General features: G+C 44.9%; 1 protein-coding gene across 1 annotated transcript in view; it reads right to left on the reverse strand.

Annotated features, from left to right (window-relative positions):
* The window catches only part of PARP1 (poly(ADP-ribose) polymerase 1), a 331,612-nt gene that overhangs the window by 97,533 nt on the left and 209,560 nt on the right, over nucleotides 1–24,519 (reverse strand). The window contains exon 16 of the mRNA XM_085610418.1: nucleotides 17,034–17,156. Coding sequence (XP_085466544.1) covers nucleotides 17,034–17,156 — 123 coding nt within the window. The remainder of the gene's footprint in view (nucleotides 1–17,033; nucleotides 17,157–24,519) is intronic.

Consider the following 24,519-nt stretch of genomic DNA (forward strand, 5'->3'; position numbering starts at 1 on the left):
AGCTCAACCATTGGGACTGGAAAATTTTATTGCAGAGGGCCCATCGGTTCCCTTTTATTCAACGTAAAAAAGGGGGGAAGTGGACAGTCGGCCACAGGTTATTCCCATTTGCCTTAACAATTTTCTGGCCCGAGAGGCCTTATATGATTTGGCTAGACCAGATTGGAAAAGGAGGGTCAAGGGATGCGATTTCTTTGTGAGACCTGATTTTTGTCAGGCGACAGTCGAGAAAAGGTGGTTACTGCGCCAATTACTCTGTTCCAGGCAAAGGGGGCCCAGGATTTTTTGCTTAACCCTGCTAAACTGAAGGTGGTGTCTCAGGGGCAAACACATTTTTTTCAGTCTGAAGTTCAAGCCAAAGAATTTATGTTATCATTGTAGGTGATAGGAAGATATGGAACAACAGGCTTAGACATTCAGTCTTCCATTTTTGGGTGAATCTGGGATGCCTAATGCTATGGGTATGTGGTCCCTGAGGCAACTTTTCTTTTCTTTCCCTTTTTATTTTTTCTTGTCTCTCTTCAATGGTTCCTCTTCGTTTTAGCATTCTGGTTTTTTTTTTTAGTATGTTTGATATTCTACTGGAGGGGGAGGTTAGCTTTGTTGGAGGGGGTGGCGGCCTAGCTCATCATCACCAGGGACCGTTGGTCCTTATGCCTCATGTGGTGGGTGGTAGGGGGGGGGGGGGGGGGGGGGGGGGAGGGTGACAGGGGGGTTTCAGGATGGCGGGGTTGTGGTATGGGGCAAGGGTTGCGGGTGAGGGTGCACAATTGTCGTTTCACATGCATCGTCATGGCAGTCGTTTCTATGTTAAAATGAAAGCATTCAACAGTGTTTCCTGTAAAGCTTATTTGAATTGTGTGTATTATTCTGTGAATTCTGGTAAGGAATTTGCACCTTATAGGGATGATGGCTAGAAAGGGCAAAATTTGTATCTGTCCCTTAAATATTTGTGGTCTTAATGACAGAAAAAAAGAGGCTTATTGGCCAAGATACATCCAGATAGATGTTTTGTATCTGCAAGAAACTCACATATCCTGGAGTAAACGTAGCTGGCTGAAGGACTTGGGCCTTGACTTATTGGCAAGTACTCGCCAAGGCACTACTACACGGCATGAGAAAGTGCCCTCTTTCTTGCATGGTATGACCCCACTTTTTGCTGAATTGCTGATATACTTTGATTGAGTGTGCCCTGGGCTCCTGCCAATCAGGTACCCAGGGACTGTGTTCCTTCCCTAAAACTGCATTGAAGCCTAAACCCAATTGGCATCTCTGGCCACATGTCAGCCCCTGGTAAATGGTACGATAGGTTCCCAGGGCACTGTGACCAGAGAAGGCCCCTAAGGACTGCAGCACTTATTGTGCCACCCTTAGAGGCCCTGTACCCTGACACACACACTGCCTATGCAGGCTGAGTGTCTGGGTGCAGAATAAAACAAAGACGACATGGCACACACCCGTGTTCCATGCCCACAAACCACTGTCCTGGCATACATCAGTCACCCCTCTAACTGGGTGCCCTATGCCAGTGGTGAGGGTACAGGTGCATGAGCCCTGTATCCCTACAGTGCCCAGGTCCATTCCTGGGCCCTGTAAGTGCAGTGCTGCCATTAAGAGTATATGGTGCTGGGAGGTTGTCATTACGAACTCCACAGCACCATAATGGCTGTACTGAAGACTGGGAAGTTTGGAATCAAACTTCTCAGCACATTAAACCCACACTGATGCCAGTGTGGGATTTAATGTAAAATGCACAACAGAGGGCATTTTAGAGATGCCCCCTGAAACTCGACCAACTCCCAGTGACCTGACTGAGTGGCTGCAAAGGAGAAGCTTCAAAGGCATGCTGCCTTTGTGAGCTTCTCCAGACCACTTGCTGTACTCAGTAACTGGTCCCCACTGGTTCTACATGAAGAAAACAGGTGCCGAAGCAACTGTATACCGATTGCACAGCTAAATGTGCCTCTGTATGTAATCCTCTAAACCTGTGATTGTTGTTGATAAATAAAGTAAACCATGGTATAAGCAATTGTTGTACTGGATTCAACTCATTTAATTCATGAGCTTTCAAACCCACAAAGAAAACAAACTGTTTGCATCAACGATCTGATAAATATACAATTGTGTAAATAAACAATTGTTTTAAATTTCTTATAAATGCACATTAAACAATGTGAATACAGAATTACAAGTTATTGTACAGCATGACAGTAGGTATTGTTAGTAGCCCAATGCATTTCGGGATTTACAGCAATCCCTTCTTCAGGGGCCTGTATATAAAAGAGAAACAGAAAACAATTTTGCAACATATAATTCAGTATAACAATGTCAGCCTGAATTTCATTTTTGGAAAAAAGTTACATCGTCTAACTGCCCAGAAAGGTCTGACCGTGCCTGTACTTGTCCTACACGTACATAGAAGTGTGATTGAAGTAGAAAAATATTCCTGTGCGTAGTTGTGTTGGCATAAAGAGCCAGATATAAGAAACATCCTTAAATCCAATGATGAACCCCTGTGCATCACCATTAATAATTGTGATCCCGTGAATCGTGAAAAATCCCCTAAAACCAAATGAAAATAACATGTGAAAAAAATCCTTACGTGAAAACTGTCAAGTTTCCATTCAGCATGAATGGCCTCAATGTTCTCCCAAACGGAGGAAAAGAAGAAAAAATGCGTAGCGGTACTACTGGCTACTTCTGAACTGTTCAAAAGCCTGTGTACAGAAATGACAATGTAGTGTAATAGACTCGCTATATCTTAATTTACTCCGTCTAATAACACCCTCCTATCGTAGAAAATCACAATATTTACCTAAGTGTTTACCGAGGACAACTGGGTGATCGGTGTTGAAATGGTAATAACAAGAAGCACAACCTCCGTTGGACGTGTCAAAACAGCCTGTTGGAAGTAAAACAACAATATGGCTAATGATTCATGCTCACTCCACATAAAGCGACGAGTCTGTTCATTAACTCACTGAGCGTGCGCGCTGACTCGACTGTCTGTATGCCTTACCTCAAGTGGCCCTTCAGAACCCTTTGAAGCTCAAAAGAGTGAAGACGAACTCAGTCAAGAAACGCTCTCGCCTATCCCGTTTTCAAACACCCCCGAAACTTTATAACGGAAGTGCAAGACATGCGCAGACCAGTGGTAATTGAAGAAGGACTAAAGTAAATGTCTTTCTAATCTAGATAAACCCATACGAAAATGGCGCGCTGAAGCTGCCGTGTTAACAATAGTAAGTGACCTGAACTAACACCGGATTAATGCCGCTCTGTAACCTTTGAAAATTTTACAAATGAACACTAACTGTGTGGTTATTATATACTACGCTCATACGAAAATGGCGCAATGTGGCTCCGTGTTAACAATAGTGAGTGATCTAAGCAAACGGCGGATTAATACCCACTGGTTCTACCCCACACTTTGGGCGGGAGATCCGGCAGGAAAAACAAAGTGAGAAAGAGAGGGGTGCCCACCTCTGCCAACTCCACCAAGATGGGGTAGGTGAGGTGAAGCACAACCTTGAGTCCCCGCCATCTTGAGGATGGGGGGGGGACCCAGCCAACCAGGGATAGGCTCCTGCCTCCTCCCACTGGATAGTGGCAGAATAGGAGGTGTACCCACCCCAGGGAAGGGACCCATTGGTCCCTGCCCTTTACCTGACTAACGCCCCTAAATTTAGTATTTAGGGGCACCCTGAACCTTCCTTCCTCAGATCCAGCAACGACAAGAAAAGAAGAAGGACGAGAAGCCGTGCAGAGCTAACAAGAGAACGACGCCCACTGACTTGGCGCAGCCCTACAGGCCTGTCTACCCTCGAACCTGCTCTTGCAAAACCCCGGCGGGTCCAGCGGCCAGCAACCTCAAAAACCCTGGATGACCTGCGTGCATCCACTTTCCAAGCTGCTTCTCCCGTGAACACCAGACGTGTTTGAACAGCGCTTCTGGTGCCAGCCAGTAACGGTGAATCCAGCACACACTGCACCCGCCGAGCCCGGCCTGTGTTTGAGTGAACAAACACCACAAGGAGGTCTCCCCGGCGATCCTGACCAGAGATCCGGCGACCCCTGACCTGCCTCAAGCCTCCAGACGATGCCTGCAGCCTCAATCCAGGAGACCCCCCCCTTCCTTCGCAACCAGAGCCGGAAAGAAAATCCAACGTCCAAAGGCACCTCTGCACCAGTCGCCCCACGGCCTTGTGTGCCCAACCCAGTGGTGCCTAACCATCCCTCTACATCCCAACTTACCCCTCGAAGTGGTGGTCACTCCTGGAAGTTCTTCGTACCAGAGCCTGCAGTGTTTCTTTGTCCCGGAGAATCTCCACTGAATTCAATAGGGCACCCGACCTCAAAACTGCACCCTGCACCCGGCTGCCCTAGCGCCGCTGAGGGTGCCCCCAACGCGCCCTGAGCTTAACCCTAGAAGCTTTGTTCCCACAACCTTGTGAGCTGCTTGCCAGCAGCCACCAACCAGAGCCCCCCTATCCTCCATAGGATAACAATGGACCTCAACACTCTGCACCCGGCCGCCCTAGTGCCACTGGGGGTGCAACAACAGTGCATCACTGAGACTGGGAGACCCCTGAGTCTAACCCCAGAACCCTAACTCAAAAGACCGATTACTTACCTTGAAACCGATAACTCATTTTTCCTCATAGGATAACATTGACACTTTTTCTCTCAAAACGTTTCCAAGTGTCGACTTTTAAAAACTTCAAATATTCCTTAAAAATCAGCCGATTAACCAAAACGCATTTTCTCAACTGTTTTCAGGAAATGTCCCAGTGCTGAATCCAGGATCCAGCACTGAGTAAGAAAAAGTAACGATAACCTAACTTACCTGCTAAGTGAATTTTCTCCCATAGGATAAAATTGGTGATTCTATGTGAAAAAGTTTGTGTCAACTTTTGAAATACACCAATATTCCTTAAAACTCATACTTTTAACCAAAACGCATTTACTTACCTGTTTTCAGGAAATGTCCCAGAGCTGAATCTAGGATCCAGTCCTGTGGTTAGAAAAGTAATCTGAAAAGTAATTAACTGGATTTTACTTAAAAAGCCAATTCAATTGAATGTACTATACCTGCAATGTGTTGCAAACTGCTTTCTTAAACCTGTAATCAAAACCAGTACCAGTTATACTGCAATTCTGAACTGTGTTCAAACAAGCAGATTACTACTGCAAAGTATTTATATGCTTACCTGTACCAGGCTTGCTTGGTTCTAGAAATAAAACAGTATTTATACAAAACAATTGGCCTAGAGTTCAGTTCTTGAGTGTGCACATCAAATGCTTTACACTGTCCTCTGATACTGCCTTACTGCTCGATCAAGCTACCACTTTAGAGAGAGTAAGGTTCTATCTAACTTTAACCTCTGCCAAACCTCTGGAGACTCTATATACACTGTACCTCACTTTGGTGCAGTATATATAGAGCCAGTTTCTTACACACGGGGAGTAGCTATTCTAGCAAAACACGGTGTTATAACATGCAAACAAACAAAGGAGGATAAATTGGGACGATGGGCGATTTTGGAAGCTGTAATTATTGGTACCCCGCTCTCAATTTGTTCTTTGTACGGGTCGAATCTGGATGATCCAGAAGTGGTGAACTACCTAAATATAGAATTGGCCTTATGGCCATCTCCGTTAGTCCTTTGTGGTGATTTCAACATTCATCTTGATAGCAGTTTTAATCTTCTTAGTAATCACCCTTATCAGGGAAGAAAGAGTATGACTTTCAAGGCGTTACAGGGGCTTATAAGGGAACATGGATCGGCTGATGTCTGGTATAGACATAGGCAGGGGGATCCAGGCAGTACCTTTTTTTCGGCTCCCCACAAAAAATTTGTTCGTTTGGACTATTTTTTTTATTTCAAATCAAATTGCCGAGAAGGTTAGCATTGAGCTCCTTCCTAGGATAATTTCAGACCACAATCCGTTAGTAGTGGAATTTGTATTAAGTACCCCTCTAGACCCCAGATGACATGGACCTTTGAAAGGAAACTTATTAGACCAGGCATATTGTGTACATATGGCTAAATGGATTACGGATTTTTTAAATATAAATAGAGGTACGCTTCTGAAATTATAGTGTAGGATGCTTTTAAAGCGGCCGTGTGGGGCGAGCCCCTTACCTTTTCTTTGTATGGACAGATTTCCTGGTACAGGAAAAGATCAGAGGGTGGGTTGAACAGCTCAGGTTGGCTGAGGTTGAGCTTATGAGGTTAATAGGGGAGGCTCAAGAAACAGATGAGTGTCAGCAGCTCATTGCAGTCGTTAAAGCTAGGATACATCAACATTTTGGGGAAGAACTCGCTATTAAATATGTACAGCACCGGGCGGATATTTACGAACTCGGGGAAAATACGGGGAGACTTTTGGCCAAACGCACACAACAGAGGGGCATATCGAATAGAATCTGTAGGATCAAAGATCAATTTGATCAGGTTCAGGATTCTCCGGCAGAAGTTTTGGATGAATTCCATAAATTTTACCAGCAATTATATACAGAGGATGGTGATGTGGCAGCGGAATCTTTAGACACATTTTTTAGTAATCAAGAAACAGTGCAGGTCACATCTGAACAAAATGATAATCTTGCAGTCCCGATTACACAGGAAGAGATCGAGTATGCAATAACATCATTAGGCGCCGGTAAGGCTGTGGGCCCAGATGGGATACCCTTAGAATTTTATAGGGCATTCCGGTAAGCACTTCGAACTGAGTTTAAGTCTTTATTCCAACTAGCCCAAAAGGGTCAGACGCCTGAGTCTTGGCGGAAGACTACCATAGTAGTCTTTAAGAAAAAAGACAAACATGAACTTAGTCCATCATCACATAGGCCTATCTCTCTGATTAGTGGTGATAGTAAGATTTATTCAAAAATTATTGCATCTAGGCTGGGTAAGGTCATTACTCCATTGGTGTCTATTCGCCAACATGAGTTTATCCCTGGTCGGGATACAACTGACCATGTTAGGCGCGCTATCGCCCTTTTTGATTGGGCTCAGGCCACAAGGTCACCGCTCGGGATGATCCTGTTGGACGCAGAGAAAGCGTTCTACAGGGTCTCCTGGAGATTTCTGTGGTCTGTCCTACAATGGAAGGGATTGTCTATAGAATTTTTCCAAGCAATTCAGGCACTTTATGTACTACCTGAAGCTCTAATTCGGATTTCCGGACAAGAATCAAAATCATTTGGTATTAGCAGAGGGACTAGGCTCTCTGCTGCTATTCTCGCTATATATTGATCCTTTCCCAAATAAATTGGACGCGAATATGAATATTAAAGCAGTAAAGGTTAACAACACTGAATATAAATCATTGGTGTATGCTGATGACATTGCGATATTTACGACTGACATAAGATCAGCTCTCCCAGTAGTGAAGGATTTAGCTGAACAATTTGGTACTGTATCAGGGTATAAATTAAATATTGATAAGATGCAGATTCTGCATGCGGATACCCTGTTCCCGGTAGATATCCAAACCGTCCCAGTAGCTACCTATCTGGGGGTTAAGATCACAGCAGCTGTGGATCGCATACCGGAGTTAAATATTCTGCCAGTGATTGGAACTGTCAACAATACACTGGAGAGATTAGATCACAAACATTTATCAATGCATGGACGCAGCAATGTTATCAAAATTTAGATTTTTCCAATATTTTTATATTTGTTCCGGACTATACCTCTGGAAATTCAGGCATTTTGTATCGCGGAAAGGGAATGTTTTAGATTTTTATGGGGTTATCGCAGATCTAGAAGGGCAATCAAATGGATGATTCTTCCAAGATTGCGGGGTGGATGGGGTGTTCCCAGTCTTCTCTTGTATCACTGGGCAGCACTCTTACAACATATAGAGATACTTGTGGTAGGGGCTAAGGCAGAAGTTCCAGTGGCAACTAGACCAACCATATATGAAATAGCGCTTGGGGATGATGCTAGACAAAGTTTAGTCAAAATTTTAGAGTCGAGTTATTATAAAAAGACCAAATTCAAGATATTTCAATTTGGAGGAAGATACGACGTAGGTTTAGGATTTCAAACATTAATGCATAATCCCATTTTCGGCTTTCCTTTACCACCAATATTTCAATACCACATTACTTTCAGTTGGGGGAATGTTGGAATTAATGCTCTGGGGGATATTTGTAGTGATGGGCAAATAGTCTCTTATGAATTTATAAGAGAAGTATGGTCTCTCTAGCAGAGATGTTATTAAGTTTCTGCAGATCAGTAGCTTCCTGGGCAAAATCATGAAGGGCTGAATGTAAATATGGGGAAAGTTGCTCTGGTGGAAACAATTCGTAATAGATCTCGAATCGGGAAAATATACCAAACATTATTGGAAGGTCTCCCTGATAATAAGAGTATTCAGAACGCAAGATGGGAGAGAAAGTTCGGAAAGGAACGAGTGGATTTAGAGGGGTCATTGGAATTAGCTAACCAGATCTTAATGACTGGTAGCATGAGGACCCAACATTTTATGTCTGCTTTCGATTTATACTATACTCCTGTAAAGGTATCTAAATGGGGAAGCTCACGGGGTAGCTCATGTTGCAGATGTGGGACATGGGCTACTGATGCCATACATATGTTATATGCCTGCCCTAGTTTGGCTAAATTCCTACAGGACATCGACTCTTTTCTGAACCCGATTCTTGATATCCTGGTAATATTAACAGCAGACCTAATCATTCTGGGTGTAGAATCAAATGAGGAGAGAAATTCTCGGACAAGGTCTGAGATCGGTTTTGTATTTGTAGCCATGGGTATTGTGAGATTATGCTTAACTTCTCAGTGGATCAGCCCTGATTCTCCTACGTTCATCAATTGTCAGTCTAGGATATTAGCGATATATAATATGGAATCTGCTGTATATCGGCTGAGAGGGCGTAGGAGACCAGAATTGGGGCAAAAAATATGGGCTCCAATTACTAGATGGTTAGACTAAATAAGATCTGCTAACCGGTCAAAGCCTATCAAAAGTCTTTACTCTTCTCTTATGCTTCTACTCTTTTTGCCCCTTTTTATTTCTTTTTTTTATCTCTTATGTTCTCGCTGTCAGCCTTCCGGAATTTGTATTGTGGACATATCTTGCGTTTCTTTTTCCTGCTTTTTATAATCATGTATTAAGACAATACAAACTTGAATGTATTATTTGATGTTGATACTGCCATGACTAACTGATATAATCAATAAAATAAAAAAAAAGTATAGGCTTTCATAGATTTACCAACTCCACAATTAGAAACTTTCTCAAAAGATAACAGTCAATGTTATCCTATGGGAGGATATTGGTTAACAGGTAAGTACTTTGTTGTGAGAGTTGGTTTTCTGCGGTTAGACTCAGGGGTCCCCAGGGCTTCATGGATGCACTCTTAAAGCACCCTCAGAGGCACTAGGGCAGGCGTGTGCAGATTGCTGAGGCACAATGTTATCCAATGGGGGATAGGGGGTCTCTGGTTGGTGGCTGCTCATAAGCAGGCCATAAGGTTGTGGGAGCAAAGCTCCTGGTGTTAGTCTAAGGGCAAAGGGGGAACCGAGTTAGCACCCAAAGTACACCTGCAGCGGCGGCTGGGTGCAAGGTTGGCATCGGGAGCCCTGTTTGCAATGGGGATTCTCTGGTTTCAACAAAGACTGCAGGCTGAGGGACGAAGATCTTCTGGAGGTGACCACCTGTTGGAGGTAAGTTGGGATGCCTCGGGATGCTGGGACACAGTCGGTCGGGCTATCCAAGGCCGTGGGACTTCGGGTGCAGGGGTATCTTAAGGTGTTGGGTTTTCTTAACAGCTCCGGTCGGGAGGATCCTCCAGAAAGAGGCTGCAGGCTTTGCTGGGAGGTTCGAGGCAGGTCAGAGAACACCAGATCTCGGGTCAGGATCGCCGGGGAGACCTCCATGTGGTGTTGAGCCACTCGAACTTGGGCTGTGGGCGTCGGGTGCAGACTCGCAGATTTGGCCGGAGGCAGAGTCTGAGGCTGAGCAAATCCGGTGCTCATGGTAGATAAAGTCTTTCTTGTGGAGGGCAGTGGTCCTCGGGGTTCTTGAGGTTGCTGGCTGCAGGACACACCAGGATTTTGCTTCCGCAGGTTCGAGGTGGGGTCAGGCCAGTAGGGCTGGGGCCAAGTCAGTGGGCATCCTCCGGTTAGCTTCGGCATGGCTGTTCAGTGGTCCTTCTTTTCTTCTTGCAGGTTCTTGTCTGACGAAACAAGGTTCAGGGTTGCCCCTAATACTAGATTTAGGGGCGTTACAGGTAGGTAAAGGTTGGGACTAATGGGTCCCTTCCTTGGGGTGGGTGCAAACCCTATTATGCCACCCTCCAGTGGGAGTGAGGTATACATCTCATTCTGGTTGGCTAGAGCCTCCCAGCTGCAAGATGGCAGGGATTGAGAGTTGCGCTTCACCTCACCTCCCCTACCTGAGAGGTGGTGTTGGCAAAGGTGGGCACACCTCTCTTCCTCACTTGGTTTTCCCACCGATTCTTCCGTCCAAAGTGGGGGTCAGAACCGATAGGGGCCAGTTACTGAAAGCAATAACAGGCTTGGGGAAGCTCACAAAGGCGGCAAGCCTTTGAAGCTTCCCCTTCGTGGTCCCAGCCCATTCTGGGGGAGGGGGCTTTGCACATCTTCCCAGGATGTGAATTGTTTCAGACCCCCGAAAGCAGCAGGATCTCGACCCAGGGGTCCAGAAACACATCTGGTCGTGGCAGCTGGCGAGCAGCCACTCAGCCTGGACACTAGTGTTAGGTTTTTTTTCAGGGGGCATCTCGAAGATGCCCTCTGTGTGCATATTTTATTAAATCCCACATTGGCATCAGTGTGGGTTTAATGTGCTGAAAAGTTTGATACCAAACTTCTCAGTTTTCAGTAAAGCCATCATGGTGCTGTGGAGTTCGTAATTACAAACTCTCAGCACCATATACTCTTAATGGCAGTACTGCACTTACAATGTCTAAGAATTGGCTTACACACTCTATGGGTACAGGGCTCATGCACCTGTACCCTCACCACTGGTATAGTGCACCCAGCTAGGGCGGTGGCTGGTCTATGCAAGGGTAGTGGGCAACAAAAAGGGAAGGGGTGGATAGATAGATAGATAGATATATATCCATCCTCTAAGGTTGGCACAATCAGTGCTGCAGCCCTCAGAGGCCTTCCCTGGCCACAGTGTCCTTGGTACCTGGGGTACCTTTTACAAAGGACTGACCTGCGGCCAAAGAGTGCCGATTGGGTTTTGTTTTCAATGCAGTTTTGGGGAACGAACATAGGCACTGGGTACCTGTTCAGCAGGAGCCCAGGTCACACTCACTCAAAGCACATCAGTAGTTTAAAGTGGGGCAACCATGCAAAAAGAGGGCACTTTCTTACACCTAGCCCTAATTGGAGGGATCTAGCCATCTTCAAGATGGCAGGGACTGAAATATGTGCTTCATCTCGCCTCCCCCACCTTACGAGTGGAGTTGGCAGAGGGCACACCTCCTCTTCTCCTAAGTTTTCCCACTGGTTTTCCCACCCAAAGTGGGGGTGCAACCCATGGACTGCCATCTGCTGCTAGCGGTTTGGGGTCGCATTACGAAGGCAGCAGGCCTTTGAAGCTTCCCTCCCGAGTACTGTGTCCATCATGGGGGATGAGGTATAACACCTACGCCCAGGATGTGCATGGTTTCTGTTCCCAGAGAGCAGAGGCACTCAACCCAGAGGTGCAGAAACATGTCTGGTGGTGGCAGGATGCCTACAGCCAGTCTATGACCACACCAGGGTTGGTAGGTTTTCAGGGGACACCTTTGAAATGACCTTTGGGTGCACAGTTGAATAAATCCCACACTGGCATCAGTATGGGTTTATTAAAAGGAGTAGTCCTGGGTTCAGAGAAGTCATCATGGTGCTGGGGAACTAGAGTTCTTGAGTTTCCATCCCATGTACTCTCTATGGCTTCCCTGGCACTTACAAAATGTTCGAATGGCCTTAAATATTGTTGGGGCATATCTGCTCAAGCAAATATGCTCACACCACAGGTATAGCGTACCCTGCCTTGGGGCTGGAACCTATGCTAGATGGGTGACTTACCTATACTTTAGGCAGTGCTAGATGGCATGGCACACAGACAGTGTGCCATGTCGACTGTCGTTCTGTCAGCACCAGGCCATGCAAGCTGCAGTCACAGTCTTCATGGCCTAGGTGAGGGGTCTCTAGGAGAACCTCTTCAGTCCTAATGCCCTAGGTACCACTTACTTGGGAATTAAGGGAGCTTGAAGGGACAATTGTGGAATCGTTTTTAGGGAAGAGCACTGGCACAAGGGACCCGGTTGGCAGGGACCCTGTGCACTACAATTGAAACCACTTCAAATACCAGGCAAAAAGTGGGGGCTAACCATGTTAAACGAGGCACTTTCTCACAGTGTTGTTGCGTGTGGCGTGACATGTGCAGTTTCTACTCCTGGTGTGGTTTTCTTTATGGGCCCCAGAGACAAGCAATCACTGAAGTCAGAGGAAACCGAGGATACATATTCAGGGCCTCGTCGGTCACTGGAGTACTGGAGCCCGCCTCCACATAGGTAATGAATTTCCTCGATGTCCTTGATGATGGGTGCAGAAAATAGCCAAGGCGAACCTTGGCACTGCAAGCTTTAGTGCACCCACCGCCTATCTCTTACTTCTGAATCGTCTCCTTACAACAGTAGGCCTGATGGTTTGAATCCATGAGGTCCATTGGATCCTATGTGAATTTGATCATGGGAATTTCATCCTCGTAAGACCTGCTCCAAGGTTTTCTGGTCCAATGTCAGCTCTGATGATTTCATAGGATGTTCACAGGAGAAAAGGGGATTCATTTTCAGTTCTTCAGTGTCAAATTTTCTCCTGACTTACGCAGTGGTTCAAGTGCTCTGCGAAGTACCTCCAAACCGGCTGGTAGAATTCAGTTGAGAATGTAATGGTTAGCTATTTGCATATGTCCGTATCCAAATTTGTTCAGCACTAATAATGGCCAGGCTTGTTAAAACCCATGTGTTAAAGATCCCTCCAGGACATGGGTTAGGCAGTGCTTGCTTCCAAGTACTGAAAGCGCTTCAAGCCTTAGGGTTGGCAACCTTATTACCCAACCTAGTATGTGAGTGCTAGATAGCTTTGGGTGGAAAGAGGATGGGCTGGGGATATCTACTTTGCTTTATGACCAGCGGTCTGCTTTTGATTTATTTCCTCCTTGGTTTTCCATATACAGGATACTGCAAAGGTGTGATGCAGTGAGAGTCAGTCGGCCCATGATAATCTTTTCTTTTCATTAAATCTGTCATTTATACCTCTAGCTATTGCTATAGAACATTAATTTGTATGTCCCGGAACTCTCCTGACATATGGGATACATATTTACCCAGAAGGGAGGTACAGTGCCTGGGACCCATGAGGTACTTGGGGGAAGGGGGAGGGAAGGTTTTTGTCTATTCCACACATGAACGTTGTAATAAGTTTTCCTGTGTCCTTCATGCTAACTTGCACTGTTGATATGTTTGCATGTCACTGGTACTTGGGAATAAAGAAATTTTGGTTTCTTTTGTCTATGGGTTATAAGGTTTTATACAATTAAGGCCTTTGCTCACAGTGTCGGTCCTGGAATTCTCATTTTTTGTATAAAGGTGGAGGTCTTCTCTTTGTGCAGAACTAACTTTGGAATTTTTCTTAATCAAGAAATTGTATTTCAGGCTGACCGAAACGTTTTAATGTTATTATTGCAGATACCCCACCTTATCCCCCACTATTTAGTTTTAACTATAGGTGGTCCTGAAGAAGATGGATATACACTGCAAATACCACCGAAACAGGTGCTGACTGATTATGCAAGGTCCTATCCCACAACACAACAATAGCTGAAATTGAAGTTTCTTTCCCATTGTCATTGTTAGTGTATGTGATTAGAGGTTGGAATGGTATACTTGAGTGAAATAATGTTTTGTTCCATTGATTCGGAGGTACACACTCTGCTATGGAATAATGGTACACCCTGAATCGCTCTCGGTAAGCTCACTAAAAGCTGGTATGATGGTGGCATTGCCTTGCCCGCCATTAGATCCTACTATTGGGCCTCACAATTAGTGCTCTTTGATCATTGGATGCACCGGCCCATTACAGAACCAGCCTATAGGATGGACAGGCATAATATGCTTCCGGGTAACTACTTGAGGGTGCTGTATGGTGGGGCAAAATGCGTCCAGACATACCCCGACCTCTACCACGATTTCCCTATGGCACATATGGTAACAGGACCTCTGGGCTGGAAGTGAAAAATCATACGGGTTACTCCACTGCTTGGGTCTTATCAACTGGGTATGCTATCAAAAAAGCCCAGGTTTGACAAATGGGACATGATTGGCCTCTCCAAAGTCGCGGACCTGTGGGTGGAGGGCGGGATCGTCCCATTCAGCATATTGCAATTACATTACCAATTGCAAAAGGGAGAAACCTTTCGATACCTTCAAGGAAGTAGCGCATTATACAAAGCAATACCTAGAGGTACAGACTTGTCCGTATCATCACCCTTGGAGGATAGGCTACTAGACAATTACCTCCCAGAAAAAGCCATCTCACTGACTTATCGTAAAATTTTCAATAACACACCAAACACTCTTGACACAATACGCGCAAAATGGACAGATGATATCGGGGGCATGACTGAGGATGATTGGAGGGAGGCCCTGGCATCACCCCGGGACGCGGCGATCCGTTCCAGTTTCAAACTCATACAACTTAAAATACTTCAAAGAGCCTACTACCCTAGTTCAGCACTTGTTAAAATGGGGATACTCGGCTCTTCGGCTTGTCCCCACGGATGTGGCCAAACTGGTGCCTTTTCTATACCAATGGTGCGAATGCCCTATCCTCCAGAAGTATTGGGGACGGGTTGTGTCAACCATGTACCGGATCTGCCATATACCTGTTGAAGTTTCCCCATGGCTTTGTCTTAAGAATATCTGGGACGCTACGGATCTCTCAAGAACTGAAAGAATATGGGTCTCGTTGGGCTGCATGGTGGTAAAACGCAATATCGCCAGAACATGGACGAGAGGGGTTAAGCTGCGACACACTGACTGGGAATCCGACATGGACTGGTGTATGCAAGCAGAGAGGTTTGTCTATGAAAGCAGGGGATGCCCGCGCAAATGGTCAAAAATATGGGGCCCCTGGAAGGAGAGTAGAGGCTTGCTATGCACTCCCTTTACCGATCCCCCCTATTAGCCCTTGACAATGAAACACTGTAATGTCTTAACAGATTAAGGGGACCACGAAACTACGGATTGTGTTACAGACCCAATGTAATGCTTTGTCTTTTACTGAAAATCTACATCGCCAGCTTGAAACAGCTCACTGCACTCGTTTTTTGTTTGCATCGTTTTCTGTTTCTTTTCAATAAAAATACTTTTTTTTTTGTAAAGGAGAGAGTGGAAATTTGTGCTTAGGAGTATGATATCAGTATATCTGCAAGGTATTTCTTCTGTGAAGTTTGTTTTATATTTAACACTTCAAAGGCTTTTGTTTGGCAAACTATGTGTTTTTAATAAGAATTGATGCAAATAACTAACTGAGCTGGTATTGAATACTGCAGTAGAAATTTGCATCGTGTATGAGACAATATTGGTTGTGTCCATGTTATATACAGTATATAAAAACAAAAACCTGCCTAAAAATGATGACTAAAATAAAGAAATAAATGAATGCAATTGTTACAATGAATATATTCTGATTGTATAAGGTTTATTGATGTGGTCAGTCTTTTGAGCTCTTTGTAGCCACCTGTGAAGTAATACAGGTCTAGTGGTATCTAGCACAACTATGTGGTTTGCTTGCCACCCTTTGTACCAGACCTAAAACAGTATCTATAGGGGGTACCTTTTTCCATACAGAAAGTACTGGTGCACAGTGGATTTTGGGGGCAGAATCATGAGTCACCTCAAAACCAAAGGTTTTAGTTCAAGGGGACACTAGCAATGTCTACACCAAACACGAGATGGCAGGAGCGTGCAAAGCATGTGCTCTACAGCAGCACACGCAAAGGCTCTCCGGTATGAGGGGACCTGTATAGAACTGGTTGAAGCATTAGGAATTGCCCATCAGGTGGGCAGGTAAAAAGAGGTCTGTGGCCACTACTATGAATTACTCTGTCACCAGCATTATTCTTCAAATTGTCTGGAAAGAGCTGCAGCCACTTGCGAAAAAGGGGGGTGGGATCAGGGAACCAACCCTGATATCAAAGCTCAGCTTGGATGTCTTTATGCAAGTTTAAAAGGGAAAAACCTCAGCGGGCTCATATGATCGCCGAGCTTAAAGGGGGAACAGGGATATGCAGGGTGGGGTGGTACTGCTTACTAACAACTCAGAACAAATCACACAATCACACAATTATGTTTGCCAAAGAAAAGATTAATCACTATTAAAAGGTCTCAACCACAATCACTTGATTGCCATAGATTGACAAGTGGGATATTCAGAAGAGAAGGGAAAGTCTTGTGCGATGAGTATCCAAGCGTGCAACTGTAATAGCAATACATCAAGGACAGCCATAAACACAACAAAGGTAAACAACAGTGTAACTTTATTTGTAGGTACAAACTCCTCTCCTCTTCGTGGCGTAATGCCTGTTTGTGCAAATGATTGCTTGATACAAGTCTCCACTGAAGCTTATTGTACTACTCTGACTAATCCCTTCTCAGGTCACCTACCTGAAGCCACAAAAGCACTAAGGAGCAGTATTTGAATAAGTATCCCCGTAAATCTCTAAGCTTATGTTTGGCTTCAAGGTAAGCCTTGGGAAACCTTCTAGCTTTGAAGTCACAAAATATTTAAAACAATTACTTTGCAGAAAGACACATTACCCTTTACCCTCCACTCCCAAAGCAAACTAGCTCAATCTAGGCACAGGTGACAAGACCATAATGGATCACATTTATTTATGAAGATCTAATTAGTATTCTGAACATGCAACTTAGTAAAAAAAACAAGGCAGCAGCCCATGCTTGCCACAGCAACTACCTGAATATATTCCAGATTGTTCAGGAGAGGCGGCTTCTTCATTCCAAAGTCGTGAGGTATGAGTGTGTAGAAGCGATTGGAGAGGTCCAGTATCTGTGGCTCACTACCACCACTGGAAACAGCCTGTAGGAAACAATTCAAGTAGAGGTGAAAACACTACCTTATTTATTCCAAAAAGGGGTAAAACAATATCCTTCCAAGAAAGGACATAAGCATCTGAAATTTAGATTCACAGAAAAATAGAAGACATCTGAATTTCTTACAAACACATTTCTGGTGATTAGAAGCTGCTATTGTTTATAGCGGACATGGTATTCGCTACATTATGTGCACATGATCTAGAACAAATTGTAGTAATGTTTTTGACAAGTCATCTAGCACAAGTCTGCTGCAAGAAGATGCAATAAAGGTTGCTTACAATTCAAAATCACACCCCCAAACCGTAAACATAAAAACGTTAACCAAGACATAGCACCAGCCCTTTCCTTTCTCTTTACTTCAGGTTTCAAACTCTTCATTACAAATTTTCCAAATAATGCTGCAGGGCAGCAGATCTCATCTTTAATCATCAGATCATAAAACCAAAGGCAAGGTACACACAACTGGTGTGGTGAGGAAAACTGATTGATGGGTAGTGCGGGGACAACAGGAGGTATCAGCAAACATAACCCTCAAAACATGAAAACCATAAGGAAATCTGGGACAGAGTTTGTGTGCTGATCCACTGTGGGTTTTGGCTCCAGGCTAACTACTTGTTGGTGAAACTGAAATCTTCAAGTAAAAAAAAACTTCCATTATTCAGAATAATTATTCCGTACCTAACACTAGATGGAGGATAGTGCAAAGAATTTGATCTACAACACAACAAGCACCTAAGTTTTTATGTTCCAAACCTATCAAAATCTCAGAGTATAAATGAGAAAGGAGTGACTATCATAGTAGCAGGTTTGAAAATTGTGTTTTGGGAGCAGGATAGGTGCTTTCAAATAATCTAATGTATCTCTATTTCTGACAGTTTCTGTTAAGCGCTCAGACGGCCTCTTGTGAGTTTAGCTAGCACTACATAAAACCCTCAAATAAATGAGTAAATAAACAGGACAGTTATTTAAAAGCAGTCATCAACTGTTATCTATATGGAGAAAATGGAAGAACTGTATAACTAGTCTTTTATAAAATACCAATTGTTGTGAAATATTATACAAGATGTACATGTTCGAAGTAAGATGTCTCGTGCTTTGGATTTCAAGAGTAACTGGACAATCGTTGAGGATTTACACTGAATGACATGACTGCAGTCAATGTCTACATGAAAAAACAAAGTATAGCCCAAAAGCCCTTGGTGGATTCCTAGTTTCTACCTGTTTTTTTCCCAATCTGTCCTCTCCAGCAGAGATCGCGCCACTTTCTAGACTTGAAGAGAATTCTAAAGTTTTATTTTAAATCCATAAGAAAAACAAGACATATTTGCTAATTATGGTCCTCTCCGAACAGGGTTTGCATCCTCTAAATAGACTATAGCTTGTTGCACTGTATCCTGCATCACGTGTAGCTACTAATTGACAAATACACCTTTACATGGTAAACCAAAGCACACTCCACTAGAGGAAAAGCAGCAAATGCCACTAGTATCCAGAATATTCCTCTTTCAGAAATAGGCAAGGCAGCAACCTGAAAATTATTTTACACATTCACTAGACATTGTTTGGATCAAGATTCCAGAGTGGAAATGTATTTAATTAGCCTACTCAAATATTCTTTCCTTTTTTACATGCCATACTTGTGTGCAGGTTTATTTCTTACAGCATTGACAGCCGGGAAGTAGGGATATGCTTGCTACTCTATTCTATCATTGAGAAGCCTACAATCCAGAAGCAAATGTTACATGTAATTCTAGTTCTGCATCATAGGTATCCTCACTGTAGTCATGCACAACCCTCCCCCTCCCTAGACTGTCAATGTAATACAATTATATACAGATGTTTCCCTCTGGGATGGCACTCAAAAAGAACTGAGCTTCTGAGGCAAACTGCTAGAACATTGCATGCTAGCTGAGGGAAGCTGCTGGTTCTCTTAAAGTTACAGTGAATACTACATGCAGCTGATGCACTTTTTACTGGTCAGGATTCTTGCTCTGTATTTTTGCTCTGCAGCTACATCAGAGGTGTAGGCTAGTTTTTTTTTTAATTATATGGCATATTTCTACACTAAAACTGCAGTTAAAGCTAGCCTGTCACTGACTTATGGTGGAGCCACCAGAGTATGAAATATTGAGGTGGCTACTGCCAATGTCAGAAGAATAAATATATGTAATAGAAGTGTTCCAGGGTCCTAGCACATTGGTGGGATTATCCTAGGTTTAGGACTACCAGTGAGAATCATAAGATGCAGAACTTTTCATCTGCTGGATTCTTTTAACAGCAGACTGCTCACCTTTTCAACAGATACCAAAAAAACTTCTTAAAAGGTGGAGGGTCTGAGGAGTGGGCTTGCATCAGGAAATCCTGCAGGTACAAGCAAGTGAAATGGCCCTCCCTGGACTGCTGAGACAGTAAAGTCTGGTGATGGTGTGTATGGACACCCATGTAGCAGCTTGGCAGATGTTCAACACCCGAACGCCTTTTGCCAACACCAAAGTGGCAGCCTTAGCCCGGGTGAAATGAGCCGATAGTTCCTCAAGGGCTTCCTTTATGGCCAAGGTGCAGCATGTCTTCATGCCCAGGGCAAACCACCTGCCCAAGGTTCACATCGGCACCACCTTTCCGATCTTGGCACTGGAAAAACTTAGAAAAGGCTGCTCATCCAACCGGAGTTCTTTTGTATGCTCAACGGTAGAGGAAAGAGCTCTTTTGAGGTGCAATCGGTGAAGCCTATCCTGCTCCTAAAAGGCTGAAGCTGAGAGAAAAAAAAGCAGGGAGAGCGATGAACTACCCTACAAAAAAGGACAACACCACGTTCATCAAAAAGAAGTTTGAACTCACACCACATAAGGTGATCTGAATAACATGGGTTGATCGGGCACATGTAGAAAGACCGAAAAAGCCAACAAATAACCTTAAGTAGGGCACGCTGTAAACTCTGCTGAGCCAGAGACAGAACAATAGTCAGCAGAGGGTAAACCTTGTGATCTCCACACCAGCTTACAAACTTCACCCAATGACTGAATAAAGAGATTTAGTATATGGATGCAAAGCAACAAGGATAATCACTTGAACAAGGAAATCAAATCAGCTCAGTTGATGCTGCTTAATCTCCACACAGAGAGGTGCAGGGTGCAGAGATGCGGGTGCAGCACCCTCCCCTGTGGCCAAGACAGCCGTTGCTCTCTAAGAGGCAGCTAGATGGAGAAGCTAATGCTCAGGCTCAACAGACTGGGGTACCACACTCGCCTGATCCAATATAGAGCTATCAGGATGATCTAAGACCAGTCTGTCCTGATCATCTTCAAACTTCAAAACTCAAAACAGTTAAGGCAGAGGTGGTAAAGCGGACAGGAGGGCTGCATCCAACTGCAGACAGTCTTCCAGGAAAGCTCTTTTTGGAAACTCCAGTGCACAATAATGTTGACCTTGCATTCTCGGCTGCGGCAAATAGGTCCAACCAAGGCCCAACCACCAGGCAAGGATGACTTGAGCAATGTCAGTACAAAGATGCTTTTGTGATCAGCCAGGCAACATGCACAGAACTTGCTTGCCCAATCAGCGAACCTGGCAAATTATCTACAGTCCGGTAGATCCCTTGAAACTCCAGCTATTTCCAGAGATGCAGTGCCACCTGGCACAGGATTCCTGACCCCACATTGCCCTACTTTTAGCAGTCCCACACGGCGATCTTGTTGTCCGTTAAGCCCTGAACTGCCTTCCCCTTGATGGATGGCAGGAAGGCCTTCAGAGCCAACCAAATAGCACACAGCTCCAGTAGGTTGATGTGGTGCCTTTGCTCCTCAGGGGATCAAAGACCCATGATCTCTATATTTTCGAGAAGACTGCCCCAACCCACAAATGATGCATATGTAACTACAGTGAGCTCTGGGTGGGGTAGGGCGAATGGTCTGCTGCATGTTAGACTGGTGTCCGACAGACACCACTGAAGATCTCGAGATGCCACTTTAAAAATGCTGGTGCAGTTTGAAAGGCCACCCCGTGCTAAGCACACTAAGGAAAATGCTACTTACCAGTATGCATCTGTTCTTGGCATGTAACGCTGCAGATTCATATACTTGTGCATAGATCGCCATCTAGTGTTGGGTCCGGATGTTTGCACTTTGTTTTTCTTGGGAGATGTCTTTCCAGTCACGAGGTAGGTGACTCCTCCCTTAGGTGATAGTGCGCATGGGCATCGACTCAACTGTTAGATTGTTTTGCAGCAGCGGGTGATAATGGAGTTAGAAAGAGTAGGTAGAAATATATGTCCATGAATGCATGTGTCTAAGTAAGATGTAACTGCAACAGGTATAGGTACCTGGGGAGGCGGGTGGGCATATATGAATCTGCAGCTCTACATGCCAAGAACAGATGCATACTGATAAGTAGCATTTTCCGTTCAAGGCATATGAGCTGCAGATCATATCCTTGTGCATAGACTGTACAGCAGTTATCTCCCAAAGCGGTGGCTAACCTGTAGCTGTTGCAGTAGTCTGAAAGAGTGTACGTAAAACTGCCTGGCCAACTCTAGCTTGTTGTGTTGCTAACACATCCACTGAGTAATGTTTTGTGAAAGTGTGTGGGGTGCCCCATGTTGCATATATCGTCTATGTGTATATTCCTTAGGAATGCCATAGAAGCTCACAGTTTACGTGTAGACTGTGCTCTAGGGGCAACTGGTAGTGTTCGTTTAGCCTTTTGATAGCATATTTGGATACATTTTACAATCCACCGTGCAATACCCGATTTTGATATGGCATTGCCCTTGTGTGGTGGAGCAAAGGCTACAAAAAGTTGATCAGTGGTACAGAAAGTTTTGTCCTTTCGATGTAATACAGCAACGCTTGTTTGACATCTAGCGTGTGCAGAGCACGCTCTGCCACTGAATCGGGCTGAAGGAAGAAAACAGGCAGCTCAACCGATTGATTCATGTGAAAGGCAGAAATGACATTAGGAAAGAATTTAGGGTTGGCCCAAGAACTACTTTGTTGTGGTGCATCTGCAAAAAGGCTTCTTCTATGGTCAATGCCTGTATCTCACTGACTCGTCTGAGTGATGTGATAGCAACAAGAAATGCTACTTTCCATGTAAGAAATTGCAGTTCACATCTGTCTAACGGTTCAAAGGGTGGACCCATTAGCCAAGTGAGAACTACATTGAGATTCCACACTGGAGCATGTGGACGTGTTGGTGGAATAACTCTTGAGTCCCTCCATAAATGCTTTAATGGCAGGTACCCGAAAAAGAGACAGGTGCTGCCTATTTTGGAGGTATGCAGCTATCACAGCAAGATGTAAGCGGATAGATGAGTATGCTAAATTGGTACGTTGCAGGTGAAAGAAATAGCATATAATGTTTTGTATGGAAGCGTCATGCGGGTTGATGTGGTTGTTGTTACAATAAATCACAAACCGCTTCCATTTGGCTGCATAGCAGGCTCTGGTGGTAGGACGCCTAGCTTCTTTGATAATGTTCATACAGCCTGGTTGTTGATTTAGGTACCAAATTCTAGGACTTCAGGTGCCAGATCGCTAAATTGAGTTGATTGGGATCTGGGTGTCTTATGTCGCCATGGCTCTGGGTGAGTAGACCGGGTAAAAGCCTTAGTTTTTGGTGAAGGGTGTGAGTATCTGGATGCAAAGTTTGGGCATTTTGCGTTTAGATGCGGGGCGAACAGGTCTATGTCTGGGATGCCCCATATTTGGAAGAATGGGAGGAGTACCTGAGGATGTAGTTTCCATTCGTGTATTTGCTGTGTCTGGCGACTTAGCAGATATGCCATCGGATTGTCCACTCCTGGGAGGTGGTCCGCCAGGAGAAAGATTTTGTGGTGAATGGCCCATCTCCAGATGTCCTGAGCTAGCCGAGATAGTTGAATGTAGTACATGGGCGTCATGTTGTCTGTGCGAATTAGTACTGTCTTGTGTAATAATTGCACTTGAAATGCTCTCAGAGCCAGAAAAATCGCTAATAGTTCCAGGTGATTTATGTGAAGCTGTTTCTGCTGAGGGCTCCACATCCCCTGAATTCTGTGGGTTTGGAGATGTGCTCCCCAACCTGTGAGTGATGTGTCCGCTGTCGGTACTATCTGTACTATCTGTGGAACCGGATCACTAAAGGCCGCCCTTTCAACAGGTTTTGTGTGTTCCACCACTGCAGAGAGCGATGGGTGCGGCAGTCTACCAACACTAGATCTGATAACCGACAGCGAGCCTGGTTCCTCTGACGTGATGAGCACTCTTGCAGAGGGCGCATGTGAAGTCGTGCATATGGGACTATGACAATGCAAGACGCCATCATTCCTAGTACTTGCGTAAACACTCGAGCTGGTAGGGAGTGTTGAGGCTGGAATTGAGACATTACGTGAAATATTTTGAGTCTGGCTGGAGTTGGATAAGCTTCAGCTTTGTGGGTGTCTATGGTAGCCCCTAGATAGTCTTGAGACATGGAAGGTTGAAGATGGGACTTGACGTGATTTATTGTGAACCCTAGTTGAAGGAGTTGCACAGTTTTGTTTGTGTGTTGCAGGCAACTGTCGTATGAACTGGCTTTTACAAGCCAGTCGTCTAGGTAGGTGAAGACGTGAATCTGTTGTCTTCCCAGGTGGGCTGCTGTAGGAAAGTGGGTTTCTGCTGCAGTAACCCCCTCCCCCCCCCCCCCCCCCCCCCCACACGTTTTGCCTGGACACTGATGCACTCTTTGTTGGTGTGCCCTGGGTCCCTGCCATTCAGGTTCCCAGGGCCTGTGTTCTTTCCCCAAAATAAACCCAATTGGCATCTCTGCCCACATGTCAGCCCCTGGTGAATGGTACCACAGGTACCCAGGGCACTGTGACCAGAGAAGGCCTCTAAGGGCTGCAGCACTTGTTGTGCCACCCTTAGAGGTCTTGTACACTGACACTCACACCCTTCCTTTGCAGGCTGCGTGTCTTGGTGCAGAACAAAATGAAGAGTCGACATGGCACACATCCCTGTGTACCATGCCCACAAACCACTATCCTGGCATAGATCAGTCACCCCTCTAGCTGGGTGCCCTATGCCAGTGGTGAGGGTACAGGTGCAGGAGCCCTGTACCCCTACAGTGCCCTAGTCCATTCCTGGGCACTGTAAGTGCAGTGCTGCCATTAAGAGTATATGGTCCTGGGAGTTTGTCATTACGAACTCCACAGCACCATAATGGCTACACTGAAGACTGGGAAGTTTGGTATCAAACTTCTCAGCACATTAAACCCACACTGATGACAGTGTGGGATTTCATGTAAAATGCACAACAGAAGGCATCTTAGAGATGCCCTCTGAAATTCGACCAACTACTAGGGGACCTGGCTGAGTGGCTGCTTAGGCTGC

The sequence above is a fragment of the Triturus cristatus genome, chromosome 6 (assembly GCF_964204655.1).
Source record: "Triturus cristatus chromosome 6, aTriCri1.1, whole genome shotgun sequence".
NCBI classification, from domain to species: domain Eukaryota; kingdom Metazoa; phylum Chordata; class Amphibia; order Caudata; family Salamandridae; genus Triturus; species Triturus cristatus.